This window comes from Nerophis ophidion, linkage group LG19 (assembly GCF_033978795.1).
Source record: "Nerophis ophidion isolate RoL-2023_Sa linkage group LG19, RoL_Noph_v1.0, whole genome shotgun sequence".
NCBI lineage: Eukaryota > Metazoa > Chordata > Actinopteri > Syngnathiformes > Syngnathidae > Nerophis > Nerophis ophidion.
Genome location: NC_084629.1, coordinates 3,856,148 through 3,882,660, shown reverse-complemented (window position 1 = coordinate 3,882,660; position 26,513 = coordinate 3,856,148). Strand labels below are relative to the sequence as shown.

Below are 26,513 nucleotides of genomic sequence, written 5' to 3'. Positions count from 1 at the left end.
ACAGATAGACAGACAACATTAACACACTAGGGCCAATTTAGTGTTGCCAATCAACCTATCCCCAGGTGCATGTCTTTGGAGGTGGGAGGAAGCCGGAGTACCCGAAGGGAACCCACGCATTCACGGGGAGGACATGCAAACTCCACACAGAAAGATCTCGAGCCCAGGACTACTCAGGACCTTCGTGTTGTGAGGTGGACGCACTAACCCCTCTTCCACTGTGCTGCCTGTTTCCGACATCTACAAAGCAATTAGCTACCTGCTGCCACCTACTGATATAGAACAGTATTACACGGTTACTCTGCCGAGCTCTAAATTGTACAGACTCTCAACAACGGCACATTATTTGAGTATTATAATTACTGGTTTGTAAAAAATATTTTTTAACCCAATTAGATGAAATTAGATAATCTCCCACAGCACACCAGACTGTAGCTCACGGTACACTAATGCTAATGTTAAAGGCCTACTAAAACCCACTACCGACCACGCAGTCTGATAGTTTATATATCAATGATGAAATATTAACATTGCAACACATGCCAATACGTCCTTTTTAGTTTACTAAATTGCAATTTTGAATTTCCCGCGAAGTATCCTGTTGAAAACGTCGCTGAATGATGACGCGTGACGTCACCGATTTTAGCGGACATTTTGTTCCAGCCCGATCCCAGCTATAAATTGTCTGCTTTAATAATAATCTGTGTTGCTGAATCTTTTCCAATTTGTTCAATTAATAATGGAGACGTCAAAGAAGAAAGATGTAGGTGGGAAGTGGTGTATTGCAGCTGCCTTTAGCAACACAAACACAGCCGGTGTTTCCTTGTTTACATTCCCGAAGATGAAGCTTTACTACGGAACAGAGCGGTCAAGCGAACATGGTTCTCTACCACATGCCAAACGCCAGGTTTTGGTGAGAAAATTGTGGTAATAAGTCGGCTCTTACCGTAGACATGAGCGGAGCTGGCGTCGTTCCTCGTGCACCTGTCAAAGAGGCAGCTGCGGACTCTCTTGCCTCCTCCGACCGGCCGCCCCCGAACGTGGGATGCATCCACCGTGGAGGAGGGGGAAAAAAAGCTCAGCCCGGCCCGACCGGCTGCCTTTGCTTCGACTCGTCGAGAAACGTGGCTTCCCTCAGAGACACTGGCGGTCGCCACACCCCTCCGACTTTCAGTTACGACCATATAATCTCACTAAAACACTAGTAACACAATAAGCAGATAAAGGATTTTCCAGAATTATCCTAGTAAATGTGTCTAATAACATCTGAATCGCTCCCACTGCCCTGTAATTTTTAAAAAAAATGTCCTTCACTCTCACTATCCTCATCCACGAATCTTTCATCCTCGCTCAAATTAATGGGGAAATCGTCTCTTTCTCGGTCCGAATCGCCCTCGCTGCTGGTGGCCATGATTGTAAACAATGTTCAGATGTGAGGAGCTCCACAACCCGTGATGTCACGCGCACATCGTCTGCTACTTCCGGTACATGCAAGGCTTTTTGATAAGCGACCAAAAGTTGCGAACTTTATCGTCGATGTTCTCTACTAAATCCTTTCAGCAAAAATATGGCAATATCGCGAAATGATCAAGTATGACACATAGAATGGACCTGCTATCCCCGTTTAAAGAAGAACATCTCATTTCAGTAGGCCTTTAATGCTAATGCTAACAACAACGTCAATATTATTGCTAATATTAACAATATTTATTAGTGGAACAAAGGCAGGGGGGTGTAATAAAAATGTTTGTACTTATACTTGTAGGACTGTAGAAAAGAAAAGATTTGAAATAAATGTTATTTTTGGGGGGGGGCGAGTGAGGTGGTGATGTGCAGGTGCACAATCACCGCAAACGTCACGTGATGTCTACTTCCGCCTTGAAGCGTGTGCTCGCGCCGCGCACACGCGCACGCCGACAAGAGGCCGTCAGACTTGCCTGCTTGGGCGGGAAAAGAAGATGCTTTGAGGCCGCGGCCTTTTATCGATATAGTCCACCGACACCATGAACCCCGGTGGACGTCCGCCGCCGAAGGCCGGCGTGGAGCGGAACCCCGCGGAGCCTTCGCCGGGGAAGAGAACCTCTCTGTGGTACCGACGTTCACTGCGGGGAAGCAACGACCAGCAGAGACAGCGGTATAACTGCGACTCTCTGCCCAGGACAGTGAAGGTGAGGCCGGCTGGCTCATGGGTGATGCTCCCCTTACATTCAAGTTTATTAATTCGCCACAAAACCATGACTTTTACATAAACTTGTAAATCAGGATGCTCCTTTACGTTCAAGTTGACGGATAGGCCACTTAAAAGAGTGAAGTGAATTATATTTATATAGCGCTTTTCTCTAGTGACTCAAAGCGTGAAACCCAATATCTTTAAGTTACATTTAAACCAGAAGAAGGGGGTTCTAACTGTGCTTTTAAGTTGTTTTCACACAACTACAAAGCTGAATTTTTAAAAAAGAAGTGATTTTGATGTGAAACAATGTCACACCAGAGGCTTTATCTGCGAGTATTCTTACATAAGATGCATATAATCCCTCATTTACCAACAAGTGTTGGCCACATTACCCAACAATTTGAGGGGCCTTGTTGTAAGCACAATACCAATGTGAGCAATTTGCAAAATGTGCAACCGCTTTTTGCAAATTGCTTCCAGCTATATATTTGAATAATGTGTGGTGCACATTTTGCAAATCAATGGGCGCAAATACATGTTTTTGGTGTGAAATAATTGATTAAATACTTATGTAAATCTATTCATTTGTAGTCGGGACAATATAACTGAGTATATGCCCTCAAATCAGTCCAACCCTAACCACTATACCAGGGGTCGGGAACTTTTTTGGCTGAGAGAGCCAAGAAGCCAAATATTTTAAAATGTATTTACGTAAGAGCCATATAATATATTTTTGACACTGAACACAACTAAAAGTGTGCATTTTTAATTAAGACCAACATTTCTTGAGTATAATAGGTCTCTTATTCTTTGTAATAACGTTATTTTTAAGCTAATTTAGGAGGGGGCGTGGCCTGCGGGTCTGCAGCGAAGCGGGGTGTTGCCAGGACCGGCCTCGAAATCAGCGGCAGGTGTGTAAATGGCCCACTTGGGCCTTGTTGAAGAACCCCCAAGAGGGCTAGTCCTACACTGACCAATAATAAATAAATGATTTCTTACATTTAAAGGCAACTTCTTGAACAGGTGCGGTAGGAAAAAGGATGGATGGATTCAAATGCATGAGCATTTTTAGATTTTTAACGTTATTTTTAACACTGATTACAAGTGGAATTATTCATTACTTATTGTGTTAAGAAGTGTCAGCTCAGATTTAGCCGAGAGCCAGATGCAGTCATCAAAAGAGCCACATCTGGCTCGCGAGCCATAGGTTCCCTACCCCTGCACTATACAGTGTACATCCACGACTAAACAAATGACTAAACTACTACCACAACTTGGGTTACTATTTATAAATTATAATAATGTAGGGTTACTGACTAAACCATCCACAAAATCTCGTCTTAAATCTCGTCTTGCGATATGCAAATTGCTTGCGCACAATGGAAATGACGTATAATTTGCAAAGTGCGCGAGATTGGTGAAATGCTTACAACAGCCTGAAAAAACTATGACTTTAACATAAACTTGTAAATCAGGATGCTCCTTTACGTTCAAGTTGACGGATAGGCCACTTAAAAGAATGAAGTGAATTATATTTATATAGCGCTTTTCTCTAGTGACTCAAAGCGTGAAACCCAATATCTTTAAGTTACATTAAAACCAGAAGAGGGGGGTTCTAACTGTGCTTTTAAGTTGTTTTCACACAACTACAAAGCTGAATTTTTAAAAAAGAAGTGATTTTGATGTGAAACAATGTCACACCAGAGGCTTTATCTGCGAGTATTCTTACATAAGATGCATATAATCCCTCATTTACCAACAAGTGTTGGCCACATTACCCAACAATTTGAGGGGCCTTGTTGTAAGCACAGTACCAATGTGAGCAATTTGCAAAATGTGCAACCGCTTTTTGCAAATTGCTTCCAGCTATATATTTGAATAATGTGTGGTGCACATTTTGCTAATCAATGGGCGCAAATACATGTTTTTGGTGTGAAATAATTGATTAAATACTTATGTAAATCTATTCATTTGTAGTCGGGACAATACAACTGAGTATATGCCCTCAAATCAGTCCAACCCTAACCACTATACCAGGGGTCGGGAACTTTTTTGGCTGAGAGAGCCAAGAAGCCAAATATTTTAAAATGTATTTACGTAAGAGCCATATAATATATTTTTGACACTGAACACAACTAAAAGTGTGCATTTTTAATTAAGACCAACATTTCTAGAGTATAATAGGTCTCTTATTCTTTGCAATAACGTTATTTTGAAGCTAATTTAGGAGGGGGCGTGGCCTGCGGGTCTGCAGCGAAGCGGGGTGTTGCCAGGGCCGGCCTCGAAATCAGCGGCAGGTGTGTAAATGGCCCACTTGGGCCTTGTTGAAGAACCCCCAAGAGGGCTAGCCCTACACTGACCAATAATAAATAAATTATTTCTTACATTTAAAGGCAACTTCTTGAACAGGTGCGGTAGGAAAAAGGATGGATGGATTCAAATGCATGAGCATTTTTAGATTTTTAACGTTATTTTTAACACTGATTACAAGTGGAATTATTCATTACTTATTGTGTTAAGAAGTGTCAGCTCAGATTTAGCCGAGAGCCAGATGCAGTCATCAAAAGAGCCACATCTGGCTCGCGAGCCATAGGTTCCCTACCCCTGCACTATACAGTGTACATCCACGACTAAACAACTGACTAAACTACTACCACAACTTGGGTTACTATTTATAAATTATAATAATGTAGGGTTACTGACTAAACCATCCACAAAATCTTGTCTTAAATCTCGTCTTGCGATATGCAAATTGCTTGCGCACAATGGAAATGACGTATAATTTGCAAAGTGCGCGAGATTGGTGAAATGCTTACAACAGCCTGAAAAAACTATGACTTTAACATAAACTTGTAAATCAGGATGCTCCTTTACGTTCAAGTTTACGGATAGGCCACTTAAAAGAATGAAGTGAATTATATTTATATAGCGCTTTTCTCTAGTGACTCAAAGCGTGAAACCTAATATCTTTAAGTTACATTTAAACCAGAAGAAGGGGGTTCTAACTGTGCTTTTAAGTTGTTTTCACACAACTACAAAGCTGAATTTTTAAAAAAGAAGTGATTTTGATGTGAAACAATGTCACACCAGAGGCTTTATCTGCGAGTATTCTTACATAAGATGCATATAATCCCTCATTTACCAACAAGTGTTGGCCACAATTACCCAACAATTTGAGGGGCCTTGTTGTAAGCACAATACCAATGTGAGCAATTTGCAAAATGTGCAACAGCTTTTTGCAAATTGCTTCCAGCTATATATTTGAATAATGTGTGGTGCACATTTTGCAAATCAATGGGCGCAAATACATGTTTTTGGTGTCAAAATAATTGATTAAATACTTATGTAAATCTATTCATTTGTAGTCGGGACAATATAACTGAGTATATGCCCTCAAATCAGTCCAACCCTAACCACTATACCAGGGGTCGGGAACTTTTTTGGCTGAGAGAGCCAAGAAGCCAAATATTTTAAAATGTATTTACGTAAGAGCCATATAATATATTTTTGACACTCAACACAACTAAAAGTGTGGATTTTTAATTAAGACCAACATTTCTAGAGTATAATAGGTCTCTTATTCTTTGTAATAACGTTGTTAATCTGAAGCTAACTTAGGAGGGGGCGTGGCCTGCGGGTCTGCAGCGAAGCGGGGTGTTGCCAGGACCGGCCTCGAAATCAGCGACAGGTGTGTAAATGGCCCACTTGGGCCTTGTTGAAGAACCCCCAAGAGGGCTAGCCCTACACTGACCAATAATAAATAAATTATTTCTTACCTTTAAAGGCAACTTCTTGAACAGGTGCGGTAGGAAAAAGGATGGATGGATTCAAATGCATGAGCATTTTTAGATTTTTAACGTTATTTTTAACACTGATTACAAGTGGAATTATTCATTACTTATTGTGTTAAGAAGTGTCAGCTCAGATTTAGCCGAGAGCCAGATGCAGTCATCAAAAGAGCCACATCTGGCTCGCGATTCATAGGTTCCCTACCCCTGCACTATACAGTGTACATCCACAACTAAACAACTGACTAAACTACTACCACAACTTGGGTTACTATTTATAAATTATAATAATGTAGGGTTACTGACTAAACCATCCACAAAATCTCGTCTTGCGATATGCAAATTCCTTGCGCACAATGGAAATGACGTATAATTTGCAAAGTGCACGAGATTGGTGAAATGCTTACAACAGCCTGAAATCGTATTTATGTAGCTATAGTGTGTGAATGTGGGTGTGAATGTTGTCTGTCTATCTGTGTTGGCCCTTGCGATGAAGAGGCGACTTGTCCAGGGTGCACCTCGCCTTCCGCCCGATTGTAGCTGAGTAAGGCACCAGCGCCCCCCGCAACCCCAAAGGGAATAAGCGGTAGAAAAAAGGAATGGATGGAAGCTACAAGTTGCATAATTCGATAGCTGTGTTTACGCTACTGCAGATATGAATATAAAATAACGCTTAAAGGGGCTAATATTTGCTTATTTTTATGACATTGTGTTTGCACTTTCTGAATGGCATATTTAGTATGTGTGCAACGATTCATTTTAGCAACGATTCGATCCAGAATTTGTGGTTGCTGATAAGATTCAGGCATAATATTATTATTCTGAAACAATTTGGTGAGTAAATATTGATTAAGTAACTTTTTAGTAAAATAACATCTAATCTGCATTTAAATTCTTCATTTACCAACAAGTGTTTTCCACAAATAACCAACATCAACTTGAGGGGCTAGAAATCGTATTTATGTAACACAAGCTACGAGTTGCATAACACGATAAATGTGTTTACGTTACTGCGGATTTGGAACATCGAGAGGAGCCAGATGAGGTGGTTTGGGCATCTGGTCAGGATGCCACCCGAACACCTCCCTAGGGAGGTGTTTAGGGCACGTCCAACCGGTAGGAGGCCACGGGGAAGACCCAGGACATGTTGGGAAGACTATGTCTCCCGGCTGGCCTGGGAACGCCTCGGGATCCCCTGGGAAGAGCTAGACGAAGTGGCTGGGGAAAGGGAAGTCTGGGTTTCCCTTCTTAGGCTGTTGCCCCCGCGACCCGACCTCGGATAAGCGGAAGAAGATGGATGGATGGAATTTGGGGGGCCTGAAATCGTATTTATGTAACACAAGCTACAAGTTGCAAAATTCGATAGCTGTGTTTACGCTTCTGCGGATTTGGATATAAAATAACGCTTCCACTCTACAGGGGCTAATATTTACCTATTTTATGACAATGTGATAGCACTTTCTTAATGGCGCATTTAGCATGTGTGCAAAGATTCGGCTTGAAGACGATTTGATTCAGTAATTTGTGGTTGCCGATAAGATTCAGGCACTATTATAAATCTGAAACAGTTTGGTGAGTAAAAATTGATATAAGTAACATTTTAGCAAAAAAAACAAAACAATCTGCATATATATTCCCTTATTTACCAACAAGTGTTTGCCACAATTACCAAACATCAATTTGGGGGGCCTGAAATCGTATTTACAAGTTGCATAATTCGATAGCTGTGTTTACGCTACTGCAGATTTGGATATAAAATAACGCTTAGAGGGGCTAATATTTGCTTATTTTTCTGACATTGTGGTTGCACATTATGAATGGCACATTAAGTATGGGTGCAAAGATTTGGTTTAATGACAATTTGATTTGTTAATTTGTGTTTGCCGATAAGATTCAGGCACGATATTATTAATCTGAAACAGTTCGATGAGTGAAAATTGATAAAGTAACATTTTTGCAACAAAAAAAAACAATCTGCATATAATCCCTCATTTACCAACTAGTGTTTGCCACAAATACCCAACATCAATTTGGGGGGCCTGAAATCGTATTTATGTAACACGAGCTGCCAGTGGCAAAATTCGATAGCTGTGTTTACGCTTCTGCGGATTTGGATATAAAATAACACTTCCACTCTAGAGGGGCTAATATTTACTTATTTTATGACATTTTGATAGCACTTTCTTAATGACGCATTTAGTATGTGTGCAAAGATTCGGCTTGAAGACGATTTGATTCAGTAATTTGTGGTTGCCGATAAGATTCTGGCACTATTATAAATCTGAAACAGTTTGGTGAGTAAAAATTGATATAAGTAACATTTTAGCAAAAAAAACAAAACAATCTGCATATATAATCCCTTATTTACCAACAAGTGTTCACCACAATTACCCACCATCAATTTGGGGGGCCTGAAATCGTATTTACAGGTTGCATAATTCGATAGCTGTGTTTACGCTACTGCAGATTTGGATATAAAATAACGCTTAGAGGGGCTAATATTTGCTTATTTTTCTGACATTGTGGTTGCACATTATGAATGGCACATTAAGTATGGGTGCAAAGATTTGGTTTAATGACAATTTGATTTGTTAATTTGTGTTTGCCGATAAGATTCAGGCACGATATTATTAATCTGAAACAGTTCGATGAGTGAAAATTGATAAAGTAACATTTTTGCAACAAAAAAAAACAATCTGCATATAATCCCTCATTTACCAACTAGTGTTTGCCACAAATACCCAACATCAACTTGAGGGTCTAGAAATCGTATTTATGTAACACAAGCTACCAGTTGCATAACACGATAAATGTGTTTACGTCACTGCGGATTTGGATATAAAAAAACACTTCCACTCTAGAGGGGCTAATATTTACTTATTTTTATGACATTGTGATAGCACTTTCTTAATGGCACATTATGTATGTGTGCAAAGATCCGGTTTGAAGACGATTTGATTCAGTAATTTGTGGTTGCCGATAAGATTCAGGCACTATTATAAATCTGAAACAGTTTGGTGAGTTAAAATTTACATAAGTAACATTTTAGCAAAAAAACCAAAAAACAATCTGCATATAATCCCTTATTTACCAACAAGTGTTTGCGACAATTACCCAACATCAATTTGGGGGGCCTGAAATCGTATTTACAAGTTGCATAATTCGATAGCTGTGTTTACGCTACTGCGGATTTGGATATAAAACACTTCCACTCTAGAGGGGCTAATATTTACTTGTTTTATGACAATGTGATAGCACTTTCTTAATGGTGCATTTAGTATGTGTGCAAAGATTCGGTTTGAAGAAGATTTGATTCAGTAATTTGTGGTTGCTGATAAGATTCTGGCACTATTATACATCTGAAACATTTTGGTGAGTAAAAATTGATAAAGTAGCATTTTAGCAAAAAAACCAAAACAATCTGCATATAATCCCTCATTTACCAACAAGTGTTTGCCACAATTACCAAACATCAATTTGGGGGGCCTGAAATCGTATTTACAAGTTGCATAATTCGATAGCTGTGTTTACGCTACTGCGGATTTGGATATAAAATAACGCTTATAGGGACTAATATTTGCTTATTTTTCTGACATTGTGGTTGCACATTATGAATGGCACATTAAGTATGTGTGCAAAGATTTGGTTTAATGACAATTTTATTTGTTAATTTGTGGTTGCCGATAAGATTCAGGCATGATATTATTAATCTGAAACAGTTCAGTGGGTAAAAATTGATAAAATAACATTTTAACAAAAAAAAAAAAAATCGATCTGCATATAATCCCTCATTTACCTACAAGTGTTTGCCACAAATACCCAACATCAACTTGAGGGGCTAGAAATCGTATTTATGTAACACAAGCTACCAGTTGCATAACACGATAAATGTGTTTACGTTACTGCGGATTTGGATATAAAACAACACTTCCACTCTAGAGGGGCTAATATTTACTTATTTTATGACAATGTGATAGCACTTTCTTAATGGCACATTATGTATGTGTGCAAATATTCGGTTTGAAGAAGATTTGATTCAGTAATTTGTGGTTGCCGATAAGATTCTGGCACTATTATAAATCTGAAACAGTTTGGTGAGTTAAAATTTACATAAGTAACATTTTAGCAAAAAAAACAAAAAACAATCTGCATATAATCCCTTATTTACCAACAAGTGTTTGCCACAATTACCCAACAATTTGAGGGGCCTGAAATCGTATTTAAGTAACACAAGCTACAAGTTGCATAATTCGATAGCTGTGTTTACGCTACTGCGGATTTGGATATAAAATAACACTTAGCGGGGCTAATATTTGCTTATTTTTATGACATTGTGGTAGCACATTCTGAATGGCACATTTAGTATGTGTGCCAAGATTTGGTTTGCCGACGATTCGATTCGGAATTTGTGGTTGCTCATAAGATTCGGGCACGATATTATTAATCTGAAACAGTTCGGTGAGTGAAAATTGATAAAGTAACATTTTAGCAAAAAAAAAACAACAATCTGCATATAATCCCTCATTTACCAACTAGTGTTTGCCACAAATAACCAACATCAATTTGGGGGGCCTGAAATCGTATTTATGTAACACAAGCTACAAGTTGCAAAATTCGATAGCTGTGTTTACGCTTCTGCGGATTTGGATATAAAACAACGCTTCCACTCTAGAGGGGCTAATATTTACTTATTTTTATGACATTGTGATTGCACTTTCTTAATGGTGCATTTAGTATGTGTGCAAAGATTCGGTTTGAAGAAGATTTGATTCAGTAATTTGTGGTTGCTGATAAGATTCTGGCACTATTATAAATCTGAAACATTTTGGTGAGTAAAAATTGATAAAGTAGCATTTTAGCAAAAAAACCAAAACAATCTGCATATAATCCCTCATTTACCAACAAGTGTTTGCCACAATTACCCAACAATTTGAGGGGCCTGAAATCGTATTTAAGTAACACAAGCTACAAGTTGCATAATTCGATAGCTGTGTTTACGCTACTGCGGATTTGGATATAAAATAACACTTAGCGGGGCTAATATTTGCTTATTTTTATGACATTGTGGTAGCACATTCTGAATGGCACATTTAGTATGTGTGCCAAGATTTGGTTTGCCGACGATTCGATTCGGAATTTGTGGTTGCCCATAAGATTCGGGCACGATATTATTAATCTGAAACAGTTCGGTGAGTGAAAATTGATAAAGTAACATTTTGGCAAAAAAAAACAACAATCTGCATATAATCCCTCATTTACCAACTAGTGTTTGCCACAAATAACCAACATCAATTTGGGGGGCCTGAAATCGTATTTATGTAACACAAGCTACAAGTTGCAAAATTCGATAGCTGTGTTTACGCTTCTGCGGATTTGGATATAAAACAACACTTCCACTCTAGAGGGGCTAATATTTACTTATTTTATGACATTGTGATAGCACTTTCTTAATGGCGCATTTAGTATGTGTTCAAAGATTCGGTTTGAAGACGATTTGATTCAGTAATTTGTGGTTGCCGATAAGATTCTGGCATTATTATAAATCTGAAACATTTTGGTGAGTAAAAATTGATAAAGTAAAATTTTCCAAAAAAAACAAAACAATCTGCATATAATCCCTCATTTACCAACAAGTGTTTGCCACAATTACCCAACAATTTGAGGGGCCTGAAATCGTATTTAAGTAACACAAGCTACAAGTTGCATAATTCGATAGCTGTGTTTACGCTACTGCGGATTTGGATATAAAATAACACTTAGCGGGGCTAATATTTGCTTATTTTTATGACATTGTGGTAGCACATTCTGAATGGCACATTTAGTATGTGTGCCAAGATTCGGTTTGGCGACGATTCGATTCGGAATTTGTGGTTGCCCATAAGATTCAGGCACGATATTATTAATCTGAAACAGTTTGGTGAGTAAAAATTGATAAAGTAACATTTTAGCAAAAAAAAATAAAAATCAATCCGCATATAATCCCTCATTTACCAACAAGTGTTTGTCACAAATATCCAACATCAACTTGAGGGGCTACAAATCTTATTTATGTAAGCTACAAATTGCATAATTTGATAGCTGTGTTAACGCTACTGCGGATTTGGATGTAAAATAACGCTTCCACTGTGGAGGGGCTAATATTTGCTTATTTTTATGACATCGTGGTAGCACATTATGAATGGCACCAGACACCATTTTGAAGCAAAGCACTTGAGGCTGTAATTACTGCCCAGAAGTACATCATCAAATAATTGAGCAAAGGCTGTGAATACTTTTTTTTAAATACATTTTCAAAACGTTTTAAAAACATTTTCACATTATCATTTTGGGGTATTTTGTGTAGAAAAATACCTTTATTCCATTTTAGAACAAGGCTGTAACAACAAAATGCTGAAAAAGTGACGCGCTGTGAAAACTTTCAGGATGCTCTATAAATTAGCTAGGGATTAGCACACTAGCTGTTTCTTTAAGAAATTAGCAGTATAACAAGTCTTTCAATGTGAGGTAATAATTGATATTAATACCGTATTTTTCGGAGTATAAGTTGCACCTGCCGAAAATGCATAAATAATAAATAAGGAAAAAAACATAGATAAGTCACACTGGAGTATAAGTCACATTTTTTGGGTAAATTTATTTGACAAAATCCAACACCAAGAATAGACATTTGAAAAGGAATTTAAAATAAAGAATAGTGAACAACAGGCTGAATAAGTGTACGTTATATGACGCATAAATAACCAACTGAGAAGGTGCCTGGTATGTTAACCTAAGATATTATGGTAAGAGTCATTCAAATAACGATAACAAATAGAACATGCTATACGTTTACCAAACAATCTGTCACTCCTAATCAATAAATCCGATGAAATCTTCTTCCTCGATTTCGTTTCCTCTTGTCGTTTTCTGCTGCATATTTCACTACGTCCAGTTTGTAATCTGCAATACATGATTTCCTTTTCGGTGCCATTTTTGTTCAGCCCTTCTCAATTTGTATAAGTTACCGCCAACGATGAAATGATCCATTTTAATAGCTACGGCAGTAGCATATAGCAGTTAGCATTCCATGACCCACAATGCACTTCTGCCATCACCCTCCCCCGCTAAATTCTTATTGGTTGACGTGTGTGTGACGATTGCTGACATTTTCTTGGTCTCTTCCGCGAATGCGAAAAATAATATTATTTGATATTGTGTAATCTGCAGTACATGATTTCTTTTTCGGTGCCATTTTTGTTCAGCCCTTCTCAGTTTTTATAAGTTACCGCCAACGATGAAATGATCCATCTTAATAGCTACGGCAGTAGCATATAGCATATAGCAGTTAGTAGGGATGCACCGATTAATCGGTAACCGAATATATTTGGCCGAATATGGCAAAAAAAGCCACATTCGGCCTTCGGTGGAATGAGTTAAAAGCAAGGCCGAATAGTGGCGTGTGACGCAAAGACGGAATTTTTTGACGCGGTGACTCAATCAACCAACGTGCAGTGTTTAGTTTAAATAGTTTTATACATAGTTAGTTTCCTTCTTTTTATTCTGAAGCTGAAGTACTGTTATTGACAAATCTGTTCTGGCCTGGGATATGTTGTGTACCTGTATAAGTGTAAGAGGTTACAAGCACACACTTATTGAGATTTACTTGAGCCTCCTGTTTACATTATTAGCATATCTACTGTGGCTAAGCAGACTTTTGCCAAAAGGACAATAATTCATTTGTTGTGGGTTTATCCACATTAATGCACTTTATTTTTTTTTTGGAATGCATGTTTTGTTTGTAGGCCTAATATAAATGAAAAACTGTGCTTTTTTTGAAAAGCAAAGGCTACTGGAATATCAAAAAATGTCAATATTCAATAAAAATTTACTTTATTTGAAAACATGTCTAAAAATGTATTCTAGGCTATTTATGCAATATAAAAAAGTTGTGAAAAACTGCATTTATTATTCGGTATTTGGTATTCGGCCTTCGGCCAAGCGCTCAAATTTTATTCGGTTTCGGCTTCGGCCACAAATTTTCATTTCGGTGCATCCCTAGCAGTTAGCATTCCATGACCCACAATGCACTTCTGCCATGACCCTCCCCCACCCAATTTTTATTGGTTGACGTGTATGTGACGTTTGCTGACGTGTGTGTGACGATTGCTGACATTTTCTTCGTCTCGTCCGCGAATGAGATAAATAATAATATTTGATATTTTCATTTTAATAATTTCACACAAAAGTCGCTCCGGAGTATATGTCGCACCCCCGGCCAAACTATGAAAAAAAACTGCGAGTTATAGCTAGAAAAATACGGTAATTGAAATATGAAACAGTAACACTAACCTTCCGAAATTTAATCGCTATTCATCATAACTGCAATTGTTACTTTCCATTTTTGGAAGCGGAACACCACTCAAACAGTGCAATCGTTGTCTTTATGCTATTTACTGCTAATTTTACCATTAAATATGTATGAATTGAATAGTTATACAAATACCAAGAGTATTATGAAAAAAAATGTAAGTTAAAGTAGAAGATGTGTTGTATTGTTACACCAAGAATGGGCAATACTAAGAGTGCTCAAAAAAATATTTACATCCAAATCACAAATATGTATTCTGATTTTAAATTGATTCATAATTAAAAGACAAACATTAAAAAGATAAATACATATATTTTATTAAGAACCTATTTTATTTTTCATGATTTTTTTGGTCATGTTCACGCTTATTAACTGCAGCCAAGAGTAACCTTTTTAACTTGTTTTAAAAAGGTTTTTTAATCATTTTGTAAACAAAATGATATTGCGGGAATTGTGTGTTGAATCGAGAATCAAATCGTGAGTCGTAACATTCCCATCCCTTGGCCATACATGGTTACACAATAGTTCACTTTAACCCTAAAACTTCCTCACAGTTAAATTCTTAAAAACTAAAAATATTTAAAAAAATATATATATATATCAAGAACACAGCGCTTATATTACCTTCAGTGGTTTAATAGAACACACAGGGACGGCGTGGCGCGGTGGAAGAGTGGCCGTGCGCAACCCGAGGGTCCCTGGTTCAAATCCCACCTAGTACCATCCTCGTCACGTCCGTTGTGTCCTGAGCAAGACACTTCACCCTTGCTCCTGATGGGTGCTGGTTGGCGCCTTGCATGGCAGCTCCCTCCATCAGTGTGTGAATGTGTGTGTGAATGGGTAAATGTGGAAGTAGTGTCAAAGCGCTTTGAGTACCTTGAAGGTAGAAAAGCGCTATACAAGTACAACCCATTTATTATTTATTTATTTATTTGTAGAGCTACTCTACTTTTGAGATATTGGGTTGAGACCGCTGCATTAGATTGTACCAACGTACTTATAGTGATTTTGCATGTCATATTTTTCAGCCCAAACACCTCCTTGTTGACTACTCTGATCCACAACGGTAAATGACTACATAATTCATAGATGTGTGGTCATTTTCACAAAAAATGTGTATAAAAGGACACCTTTTATCCTATATGTGGCACAGAAGCACAGTTGTCCTGGAAAAGGAAGACAATGGAACATTTGGGTTTGAAGTTCAGGTATCAATATTATAAAAATTTTTATTCTGCATTTTTTGGCTCGTCGCTTTGTTTTTTATGAAGGTTTCTCTTGTTGCAGACCCATGGCCTGCAGCTGCGGAGCAGCTCTGCAGTGGAGGCGTGCACGTTTGTGAGCAGGGTGGAAGACAGCAGTGCTGCAGAGAGCGCCGGCCTAACTGCAGGTGAACCACTCCCTTCCTGTAACTGTCTCATACAGACATTTCATACATGATTGGTTTCAAGGCACTTTCTGGTCTCACCACACACAACATTAGATGCTCTTGCACAATGTAATACATCAAAAACTAGCGACTTCCTGCTCTGTCACTGTATGTAATGGCAAATTTCCCCCGGAAATTCAGAAAAGTCTCCCCTGTGGGGCACTGTGGTAAGCAGAATGAATCCTGTGTCAGTAAGATATGTACATTTATGTTTCAATCATGTAAATGTGCTATTAGCACAAAAAAAAAAAAGTATTAATTTATTAGCCTTCAATTTATTTTAGTACAAAACATGTATCAAATTGAATGCAAGTTTCACATAAAGTGTGGAAAAAATATTTGTAGTTAGAGGGGGTGTCTTTCAGTTGGTTCTCTTCAATGTATGAGGAGCTTGATTCTAGAACCTAATGCAGGGGTAGGGTACCTGTGGCTCTTTTGATGACTGCACCTGGCTCTCGGCTAAATCTTAGCTGACATTTTAAACATGGTAAGTAATGAATAATTCCGCCGGTAATCACATTGTCAAAAATAACGTTCAAAATATAAAAGATTCTCATGCATTTTAATCCATCCATCCGGTTTTACTGCACCTGTTCAAGAAGTCGTATTAATTAAAGTTTAACAATATACTGCAAAGTGTGAAAATAGGGGGTGCCCACACTTCTTCTGCAGGCAAGTTACTTTTCAATTGACCAAGTCGAGGGGATCTACCTCATTCATATACTGTATATCATTTATATGTTTTTATTTATGAAACATACGTTTTTGTTAACATATTAAAGGTTTTTAATGATAAAGTTTTACACATATAGAGTCCTTTCTTTCATGAAGACAAGAATATAAGTTGGAGTTTTACCTGATTCGGATGACTTGCATTGATTGGAATCCGACAGAAGTGCGGATAACGTCGGCATTTTCAAATGGAGGAGAACAAAAGTCCTTCTTACTGTCCAGTACCACATGAAAGTGGTTGGTTTTTGGCATCTTATTTGTCCAGCTTCTGTACTCGTTTTTATACACTTTACAAGAAATCCATTCGCTCCTTAGCTTGCTAGCTTGTGCACGCCAGCTTTCTGAGACTCTTATTTTGTTAGCGCAGGCAAGAGGAAGCAGCGCTTTTATTGTGAAGATAGGAACTGTGCAGTCGGTCTTTAGAGTTTTGACAGCAGGTAGGGCGCGGTTGTGTTAAAGTAAAAATTGTTTCTCGCCTTCCTGTCTATCACTTTTTCTTAATAATGAGCTCGCAGCAGCCAGTGTCATCTCACAAGACCCTCAGGTGTCGTGAATGTCAATCAAGTCAATCAAGGGACAAAAGTGACGTCTTGGTGAAAATTGATGATCGCTAATTTTTAGGTCTAAGTTTTTAAATGCCTGGCTGGCGATCGACTAACACACCCTCCGCAATCGACCGGTAGCTCACGATCGACGTAATGGGCACCCCTGGTCTAGAGAAACCTGAGGAGAAAACTATTTTCTGCTGGTTCAGTGTCCGCGCTGCTCAAGGGTGAGCTGAGCACTTTCCCTGTTGTATCGGCAATTTATTAGCTCTGCAGCACTCATTTTTAGTTTGTCTTGGCACTCCAGGCAAAGAGTAAAGCGCGAGACAACAAGACGTTGCAACCAAAGGTGATAGTTGATACTGTTTCCTGATTAGCTGCCAGCATGTCACTCCCACTGATCAGTGATCACATCATCCAAACAACCTTTCTTTGCCACTTCCTGTTTCTTCTGACTAAGAAAAAAATATATATTGAGCATTTATCCAACACAGTTTTGGTTGATATTGATAACATGTCTAACAGAATATGTATGGATATTGTTTTGTCGCCCAACCCTATTTAGATAGAATAGAATACAAAGTACTTTATTGATCCCTGGGGGAAATTCAGCACCACAGTTCACTCACAATAGACAATAAACACTTAGGCATTCTTTACATGTGAATAATACAAATACAGTCTATTATACAGCATTATTCACATGTGAATAATACAAACCCCATTTCCATGTGAGTTGGGAAATTGTGTTAGATGTAAATATAAACGGAATACAAATAATTGCAAATCATTTTCAACCCATATTCAGTTGAATATGCTACAAAGACAACGTATTTGATGTCCAGAATGATAAACATTTTTTTTGCAAATAATAATTAACTTTAGAATTTGATGCAAGCAACACGTGACACAGACGTTGGGAAAGGTGGCAATAAATACTGATAAAGTTGAGAAATACTCATCAGACACTTATTTGGAACATCCCACAGGTGTGCAGGCTAATTGGGAACAGGTGGGTGCCATGATTGGGTATAAAAGCAGCTTCCATAAAATGCTAAGTAATTCAGAAACAAGGATGGGGCGAGGGTCACCAATTTTTAAGCAAATTGTTTAACAGTTTTAGAACATTTCTCAACGAGCAATTGCAAGGAATTTAGGGATTTTACCATCTACGGTCCGTAAAATCATCCAAAGGTTCAGAGAATCTGGAGAAATCACTGCACGTAAGCGATGATATTACGGACCTTTGATCCCTCAAATATGTTGTCTTTGTAGTGCATTCAACTGAATATGGGTTGAAAAGGATTTGCAAATCATTGTATTCCATCTATATTTACATCTAACTCAATTTCCCAACTCGTATGGAAACGGGGTTTGTATAAAAACAGTCTATTATATAACATCATTCACATGTGAATAATATAAATACAGTCTATTATACAGCATCATTTACATCCATCCATCCATCATCTTCCGCTTATCCGAGGTCGGGTCGCGGGGGCAACAGCCTAAGCAGGGAAACCCAGACTTCCCTCTCCCCAGCCACTTCGTCTAGCTCTTCCCGGGGGATCCCGAGGCGTTCCCAGGCCAGCTGGGAGACATAGTCTTCCCAACGTGTCCTGGGTCTTCCCCGTGGCCTCCTACCGGTTGGACGTGCCCTAAACACCTCCCTAGGGAGGCGTTCGGGTGGCATCCTGACCAGATGCCCGAACCACCTCATCTGGCTCCTCTCCATGTGGAGGAGCAGCGGCTTTACTTTGAGTTCCTCCCGGATGGCAGAGCTTCTCACCCTATCTCTAAGGGAGAGCCCCGCCACACGGCGGAGGAAACTCATTTCGGCCACTTGTACTCGTGATCTTATCCTTTCGGTCATGACCTAAAGCTCATGACCATAGGTGAGGATGGGAACGTAGATCGACCGGTAAATTGAGAGCTTTGCCTTCCGGCTCAGCTCCTTCTTCACCACAACGGATCAGTACAACGTCCGCATTACTGAAGACGCCGCACCGATCCGCCTGTCGATCTCACGATCCACTCTTCCCTCACTCGTGAACAAGACTCCTAGGTACTTGAACTCCTCCACTTGGGGCAGGGTCTCCTCCCCAACCCGGAGATGGCACTCCACCCTTTTCCGGGCGAGAACCATGGACTCGGACTTGGAGGTGCTGATTTACATGTGAATAATAAAAATACAATCTATTATACAGCATTATTCACATGGGAATAATATAAATACATTATACATTTACAGTATATGTACAGTCAAAAGGAACATATGTGTAAAGGCTCATGTCTCAAGCACTTATTGATATCATTCACCACATCCAAGCACAGTTGTCCTGGAAATTATGGGAAAATACAAATAACCTTGTAAACTTCTTTAAACACTTATATGGCCTTTGATCTAATCTGATTTAAAATTCCGATTCGATACTTTGACAATAGGTTATATAATACAATTTTTTTTGTAGCAAGTAACTAAAGTAAACACAAAAACATAATTTTATGAAGCTTATCTTCATAAATGTAGAATGTGTTACTATAGTTGTCAGGTGATGTGTTAATAAATATGCGGTATTGAATGCTTCATACCATTTTTTTTTTTTAAACAAAATAAAGTTTCTAATGCACGCTAACTAAACAAAAGCAACACTTATATTTTAATCATTTCAGTTTTACCCACAAAGCATTTCTGTATCTAGAGACTTAATCCCCGAGTTTTTAAACGATAACAAAAACAACCCACAAATAATAGTTAAATACAAATAAGGCAACAAGGGAAGTATCCTTTATAAATGTTGTAAAGTAAATATGTACAGCAAATATAGGCATCTACATCAACTATATGATGTGCCAGAGTAGCTGGACAGGACAAAAAAAATAAGAACATGAGAAGTAATATGTATTGTAGCCTCCAGAAGAAGTCACACAGAGTCTGACGTTATTTTTAACTTTTATTACCAATCTTGTAACAGCTGGCACAATTCCAACAAACACTTTCTTCTCCGTGCTTTCCCTGACACACTACCACAATTCTGCATTCTTTGCCGGGCCGCTTTTAGGCACGGACGGTGTCTTTGGTATCATCGGAAAAATTAACATCAAATCAAAACCACACAAACATAAACATTATGTCCAGAAGGTCGTTACAGTATGAATGGACGTGTATATATAGCATATTATTTGCGCACTATTGACAAGTGATGCGCTGAAAATTCGGCCACCAAAAAAAGACTTTGATCACAGTGCTGCCAAAACCAGGTGTTTTGATGTAAACATTGTCTGGAGCGTTGTCAGCATGTCTGCGATGTGGTTGTAACATTAGTATATCCAATATATACCTGCGAACAGCGATATACAAAATGTGCAAATATTAAGGACATGTTATATATGTTAATACTAATTAATAATAACGTCCAATCATCCATCCATCTTCTTCCGCTTATCCGAGGTCGGGTCGGGTCACTGGGACACAGCTGTGGTAAACATCGACTGGGCTCGGCAGCTCATCAGTTGATCCATGATGGTAAATATTGTCCTGGTCCAGTCCCATAATAAGGATGGAAACATCTCTAGTTGTAACACGCGTGTTAAAGGTGTCACTTTTGTCTCATACCCAACTCCCCTCCTGTGTTGGAACTTGATGCCAACAATGGTTGTAAGTAGAGCTGGGCGATATGGCCTTTTGTTATTATCTCGATAGTCTTAGGCCATGTCACAATACACAATATATATCACAATATTTTGGATTTATCTTGAATGAACACTTGATGCATATAATCCCAGCAGTATGATGATTCTATGTGTCTACATTAAAACATTCTTGTTCATACTGCATTAATATATGCTCATTTTAAACTTTCATGCAGAGGGAAATCACAACTAAGTCAATTGACCAAAAGTGTATTTATTAAACAATTATTAAGCAGTGGCACAAACATTCATGTCATTTCAAAACAGAAAGTGCAAGATTGTCAGAGACATTTTTTAACAAGCTATGAGTGCACTTTTGTGCATGATGTCACTAAGATGACATATCAAAACAACAATAAATGAAAGTGCACTTTTTGAACAGGACGCTACTACAATAATTTGAAACAAAGTGCACTTTTGTGCATGATGTCACACAAGATATTTTAATAAGTGTCAAATAAAAATGAGCCGTATAATATGAAATAAAATTGTGTATGTCCTTCGTTATGTGGTAGGTTTCTGCGAACGTTATCTCCTGTTGTTGACTATTTTTTTTCATACGGTGTTGATGTGGAAATGGTTGCTTCGGAATTTTGTTGGTGTGGCACCAAACGGAGATGTTGAAATGCAGACTTTCAAGCACATAATATGAAATAAAATTGTGTATGTCCTTCGTTATGTGGTAGGTTTCTGCGAACGTTATCTCCTGTTGTTGACTTTTTTTTTTCATACGGTGTTGATGGGTAAATGGTTGCTTTGGAATTTTGTTGGTGTGGCACCAAACGGAGATGTTGAAATGCAGACTTTCAAGCACACATCATTCTCTAGTGCAGGGGTAGGGAACCTATGGCTCTTTTGATGACTGCATCTGGCTCTCAGATAAATCTGAGCTGAAATTGCTTAACCCGGTAAGTAATGAATTATTCCACTTGTAATCACAGTGTTAAAAATAACGTTCAAAACATCAAAAATTCTCATGCATTTTTAATCCATCCATCTGTTTTCTACCGCACCTGTTCAAGAAGTTGCGTTAATGGTATGAAGTTATTCATTTATTATTGGTTAGTGTGGGGCCCGCCCTCCTGGGGGTTCTTCAGACCCCCAAACACCGACATGAGAGCCTGTTTCAGGGTTACAATATTGTTATATTTTTCAATAAGTCTCTCGGTTGCTTTCCAGTAATTGTATTTTTCTCTTTCGTTCTTGCTCGCGCTCTGGCTCCCGCCTTACCCCCGTCCCTCCTCCTGGCTGCGCACCTGTCGCTGATTTCGAGTCCGGTCCTGGCACGCCCCAGTTCGCTGTAGGCCCGCAGGCCACGCCCCCTCCACAGTTAGCTTCAGAATAACAATGTTATTACAAAGAATAAGAGATCAATAATACTCTAGAATCGATGATATTACTTAAAAATGCACGTGTTTAGTTGTGTTAAGTGTTAAAAAATATATGACTCTTACGGAAACACATTTTAAAATATTTGGCTTTTTGGCTCTCTCAGCCAAAAAGGTTCCCGACCCCTGCTCTAGTGGGTGACTTTTCAAATGATACTACATTAGTAGAGCTGCCGCATACTTGACATATTACTGTTGTCTGTTCAACATATTCCCGCTTGAAGCCAAACCACCGCCAGACGATGGACCCCGTGCTGTTTTTCTTGGGAATTAATTCTTCCTTCATTTGTTACAAGAATCGCACCTTCTTTCTTTTGTATTACCACTCGCACCACAGCTAACGTTACCCATGCCGCTACCCGTCTGCTCCGTGAGGGTGTATGAAATTGTATATCTCTATATGTAAGAAGGTGCGCTTGTAATCGAAGCATTTAAGTCTCACCTTAAAACTCATCTGTATACTTTAGCCTTTAAATAGACCTCCTTTTTAGACCAGTTGATCTGCCGCTTCTTTTCTTTCTCCTATGTCCCCCCTTCCCTTGTGGAGGGGGTCCGGTCCGATGACCATGGATGAAGTACTGGCTGTCCAGAGTCGAGACCCAGGATGGACTGCTCGCCTGTATCGGTTGGGGACATCTCTACGCTGCTGATCCGCCTCCGCTTGAGATGGTCTCCTGTGGACGGGACTCTCGCTGCTGTCTTGGATCCGCTTTGAACTGAACTCTCGCGGCTGTGTTGGAGCCACTATGGATTGAACTTTCACAGTATCATGTTAGACCCGCTCGACATCCATTGCTTTCGGTCCCCTAGAGGGGGAGGGGTTGCCCACATCTGAGGTCCTCTCCAAGGTTTCTCATAGTCAGCATTGTCACTGGCGTCCCACTGGATGTGAATTCTCCCTCCCCACTGGGTGTGAGTTTTCCTTGCCCTTTTGTGGGTTCTTCCGAGGATGTTGTAGTCGTAATGATTTGTGCAGTCCTTTGAGACATTTGTGATTTGGGGCTATATAAATAAACATTGATTGATTGATTGATGGTATGTCTCTGTGAGAAACAGAGACAAGAAAGAGTGGGCAGAAAAGCCTGCAGTGTAAATGCCCGTAGCTAAAAGCAACTGTGTGAGAACGTATACTCAAATATCACGATGTAGTCTTTCTATATCGAGACAAACTCGCGATACATCGAGTATTTTCGATATATCGCCCATCTCTAGTTGTCTTTTCATTCTATCTACTGCCTCGTTCTTGTCTGAGGACTTGCTGCTTGTTGCAGAACCTGCCCTTGGCGGAGTCTGAGTTGTTGTTGTGTTGTATTTTTTTATTTATTTTATTTTTTTCCAGCTTTTTAGGCAAACCATATAGTTGATGTAGATGCCCATATTGGCTGTATATTTACTTTTCAAAAGAGAAGTGTGGGATACTTCTCTTGTTGCCTTATTTGTTTTTGACTTTATTAAATGTATTTATTGTGTTGTATTTGATCTCATTTGTGTGTGTGAAGCTTAATCATTGCTCTACATTTCCTGTTCTCACTTCTGTTTCCTTATCTTGTTCTTGCAGGAGATGTTATCATCAGCATCAACGGGGCCAGCATTGAAGGACGCTCTCATCAGCATATTGCGGATCTAATCAGAGAATCAACCAATAGATTAAAGTAAGCGAACGTCCTACGATGCAAATGCCCCGACCCACGAAGGACGCTCACTGTGTGTGTGTGTGTGTTCTTCATCCATCCCAGGATGGAGACCGTGTGCGGGAGTGTGGTGAAGTGGATTGAGCTGGAGAAGAGGGTGAAAATGCTGAAGGTGCGTCTGATGATCACGCTCAAAAGCAGGACCACAAGCCATGTTGTTTTGTTTTTGTCTGCGCAGCAATCATTGCGTGAGAAACTGGTGGAGCTGCAAGCGCTTACGTTACAGGAACAAGGCCTACTTCAAGGTGAGCGCTTTGCCCCAAGCTGTCAAACCACAGCACTTCCTTTCTCACAAGTCGATACGAAAAAACAATCGAGTTGAAGTTAAAGTGTTAACCCAGCTCTTCACGTTTTCCACTTTAGTTATGTTACATCCATTTTTGTCCTAGAAATATCTACAGACAATACCTTACAGCAGGGGTGCCCATTACGTCGATCGCGAGCTACCAGTCGACCGCGGGGGGTGTGTCAGTCGATCTCCAGCCAGGCTTTTAAAAAAAATACACCTAAAAATGAGTGATCATCAATCTTCACCAAGAAGTCACTTAAATGACATTCACGGTACCGGAGGGTCTTGTGAGATGACGCTGGCTGCTGCAAGATCATTATTATGAAAATATGACCGAGAGGAAGGCGAGAAACACTTTTTATTTCAACAGACTCTCGCGCCGTACCTTCCGTCAAAACTCTAAAGGCCGACTGCACATTTCCTATCTTCACAATAAAAGCCCTGCTTCATGCTGCCTGCGCTAACTAAATACAGAGTCTCGGAAAACTGGCGTGCACAAGCGATCCCTCAGAAAGCTGGCGTGCACATCACTTGTGCACGCCAGCTTTCCGAGACTCTTATTTTGTTAGCGCAGGCAGCATGAAGCAGGGCTTTTATTGTGAAGACAGGAAATGTGCAGTCGGCCTTTAGAGTTTTGGCGGAAGGGACGGCGCGAAAGTCTGTTGAAATAAAAAGTGTTTCTCGCCTTCCTCTCTGTCATTTTTTCATAATAATGAACTGGCAGCAGCCAGCGTCATCTCACAAGACCCTCGGGTGCCGTGAATGTCAATCAAGCAAGCTACGGAATTTGCCGCCAATGTTTTTCTTGTAAAGTGTATGGAAGCTGGATGAATTAGATGCCAAAAACCAACCACTTTCATGTGGTATTGTACAGAAAGGACAACTTTTTTTCTCCTCCATTTGAAAATGTGGGCGTTATCATCATTACTGTCTGATTCCAATCAATGCAAGTCATCAGAATCAGGTAATACACCAACTTATATTCTTGTCTTTGTGAAAGAAAGACATCTATATGTGTTACACATGCTTGTATTATCATTAAACACATCTAACTTGTTTACAAAAATATCTCTTTCATAAATAAATAAATATAAATGATATATAGAAATGAGGTAGATCCCCTCGAGTTGGTCCATTGAAAAGTAGCTCGCCTGCAGAAAAAGTTTGGGCACCCCTGCCTTACAGTGTGAAAAGTTGTATTTTTTGAATAGTTGCACATTTATTAAAACAAAAAAATTGCATGTACAGTCGCAATTAAAAGTGTACACTTGTAAAGAACTTAATTTCATGGCTGTCTTATTTTGTTGTGATAGAGTGATTGGAGCACATACTTGTTGGTCACAAAAAAAAATCATGAAGTTTGGTTCTTTTACGAATTTATCATGGGTCTACTGAACATGAGAGAACATCTGCTGGGTCAAAAGTATACATACAGCAATGTTAACATTTGCTTACATTTCCCTTGGCAAGTTTCACTGCAATAATGCACTTTTGGTAGTCATCCACAAGCTTCTCGCAAGCTTCTGGTTGAGTTTCTGACCACTGTTCTCTTGACAAAATTGGTGCACTTCAGCTAAATTTCCTGATATTAACAGTAAATGAACAAGTAGATTAATCATTTATTTTCTACCACTTGTACTTAATAATGTTGACAAAATAATAGGTAGATAAATGACACATTATGTTACTGCATATGTCAACAGACTAAGTAGGAGCCCTTGTTTGTTTATTTACTACTAAAAGACAAGTTGTCTAGTATGTTCACTATTTTATTTAAGGACAAACTCTCAATAATAAATGTAATGGATCCAAAGATTTCTTTGTTAAAATAAAGCCAATAATGTATGGGTGTAACGGTACGTGTATTTGTATTGAACTGTTTCGGTTCGGAGGCGTACTGAACGAGTTTCCACACAAACATATTATGTTTGTGTGGAAACACATGGCAGGCTAGCACCGACCGGGCTAGGACAACATGTAAAAGCCAGAGCTGTAAGACTTTCCTGCCTCGTTAACATCTCCCCTTTGGGAACATTTCGGCTTCGTGGTGCGATACAATAATGGAGGACGGAGGTTTGCCGACATTGTTCAGCAGCAGCAGCAGGGTATGCTTCTGCCAACACGTCAAACATGCTAACCCCTTTGAAGCGGCACCACCCCAAAGTCAAGCTCGCTCTAAGGAAGAGAAAGAGGAGCGTGGTGCAAACACCGCATTCAAACAGTTTCTCCTCGGCAGGGCTAAAGCAATAACAAATGGTTTTATAGCGGCACATTTAAGACCATCCATCTATCCATTTCTACCGCTTGTCCCGTTCGGGGTCGCGGGCGGTTGCTGTATTGCATTAAAACTAGATTTTGACCCACTTCTATGGTGGAAGAACAATAAACCCATATATCCTGTTACTACCAAGTTAGCCAGGCTGGGGGGAGTTAATCTG

At 39.3% G+C, this 26,513-nt stretch overlaps 1 protein-coding gene across 3 annotated transcripts in view; it reads left to right on the top strand.

Moving 5' to 3' along the window:
• The first annotated feature begins 1,875 nt into the window (after positions 1 to 1,875).
• cytip (cytohesin 1 interacting protein) overlaps positions 1,876 to 26,513 on the top strand; it is a 32,530-nt gene continuing 7,892 nt past the window's right edge. For 2 of the 3 annotated variants that reach the window (XR_009802877.1, XM_061879003.1), the window contains exons 1-7: positions 1,878 to 2,168; positions 15,337 to 15,374; positions 15,462 to 15,516; positions 15,596 to 15,698; positions 23,654 to 23,747; positions 23,832 to 23,898; positions 23,965 to 24,031. Coding sequence is in view for 2 of the 3 variants with exons in the window: in XM_061879003.1 (XP_061734987.1) it covers positions 2,004 to 2,168; positions 15,337 to 15,374; positions 15,462 to 15,516; positions 15,596 to 15,698; positions 23,654 to 23,747; positions 23,832 to 23,898; positions 23,965 to 24,031 (589 nt within the window). In the remaining variant the exon portion in view is untranslated. Of the gene's footprint in view, positions 2,169 to 15,336; positions 15,375 to 15,461; positions 15,517 to 15,595; positions 15,699 to 23,653; positions 23,748 to 23,831; positions 23,899 to 23,964; positions 24,032 to 26,513 lie in introns of all 3 variants that reach the window. The other variant, XM_061879004.1, reaches the window with a different exon arrangement.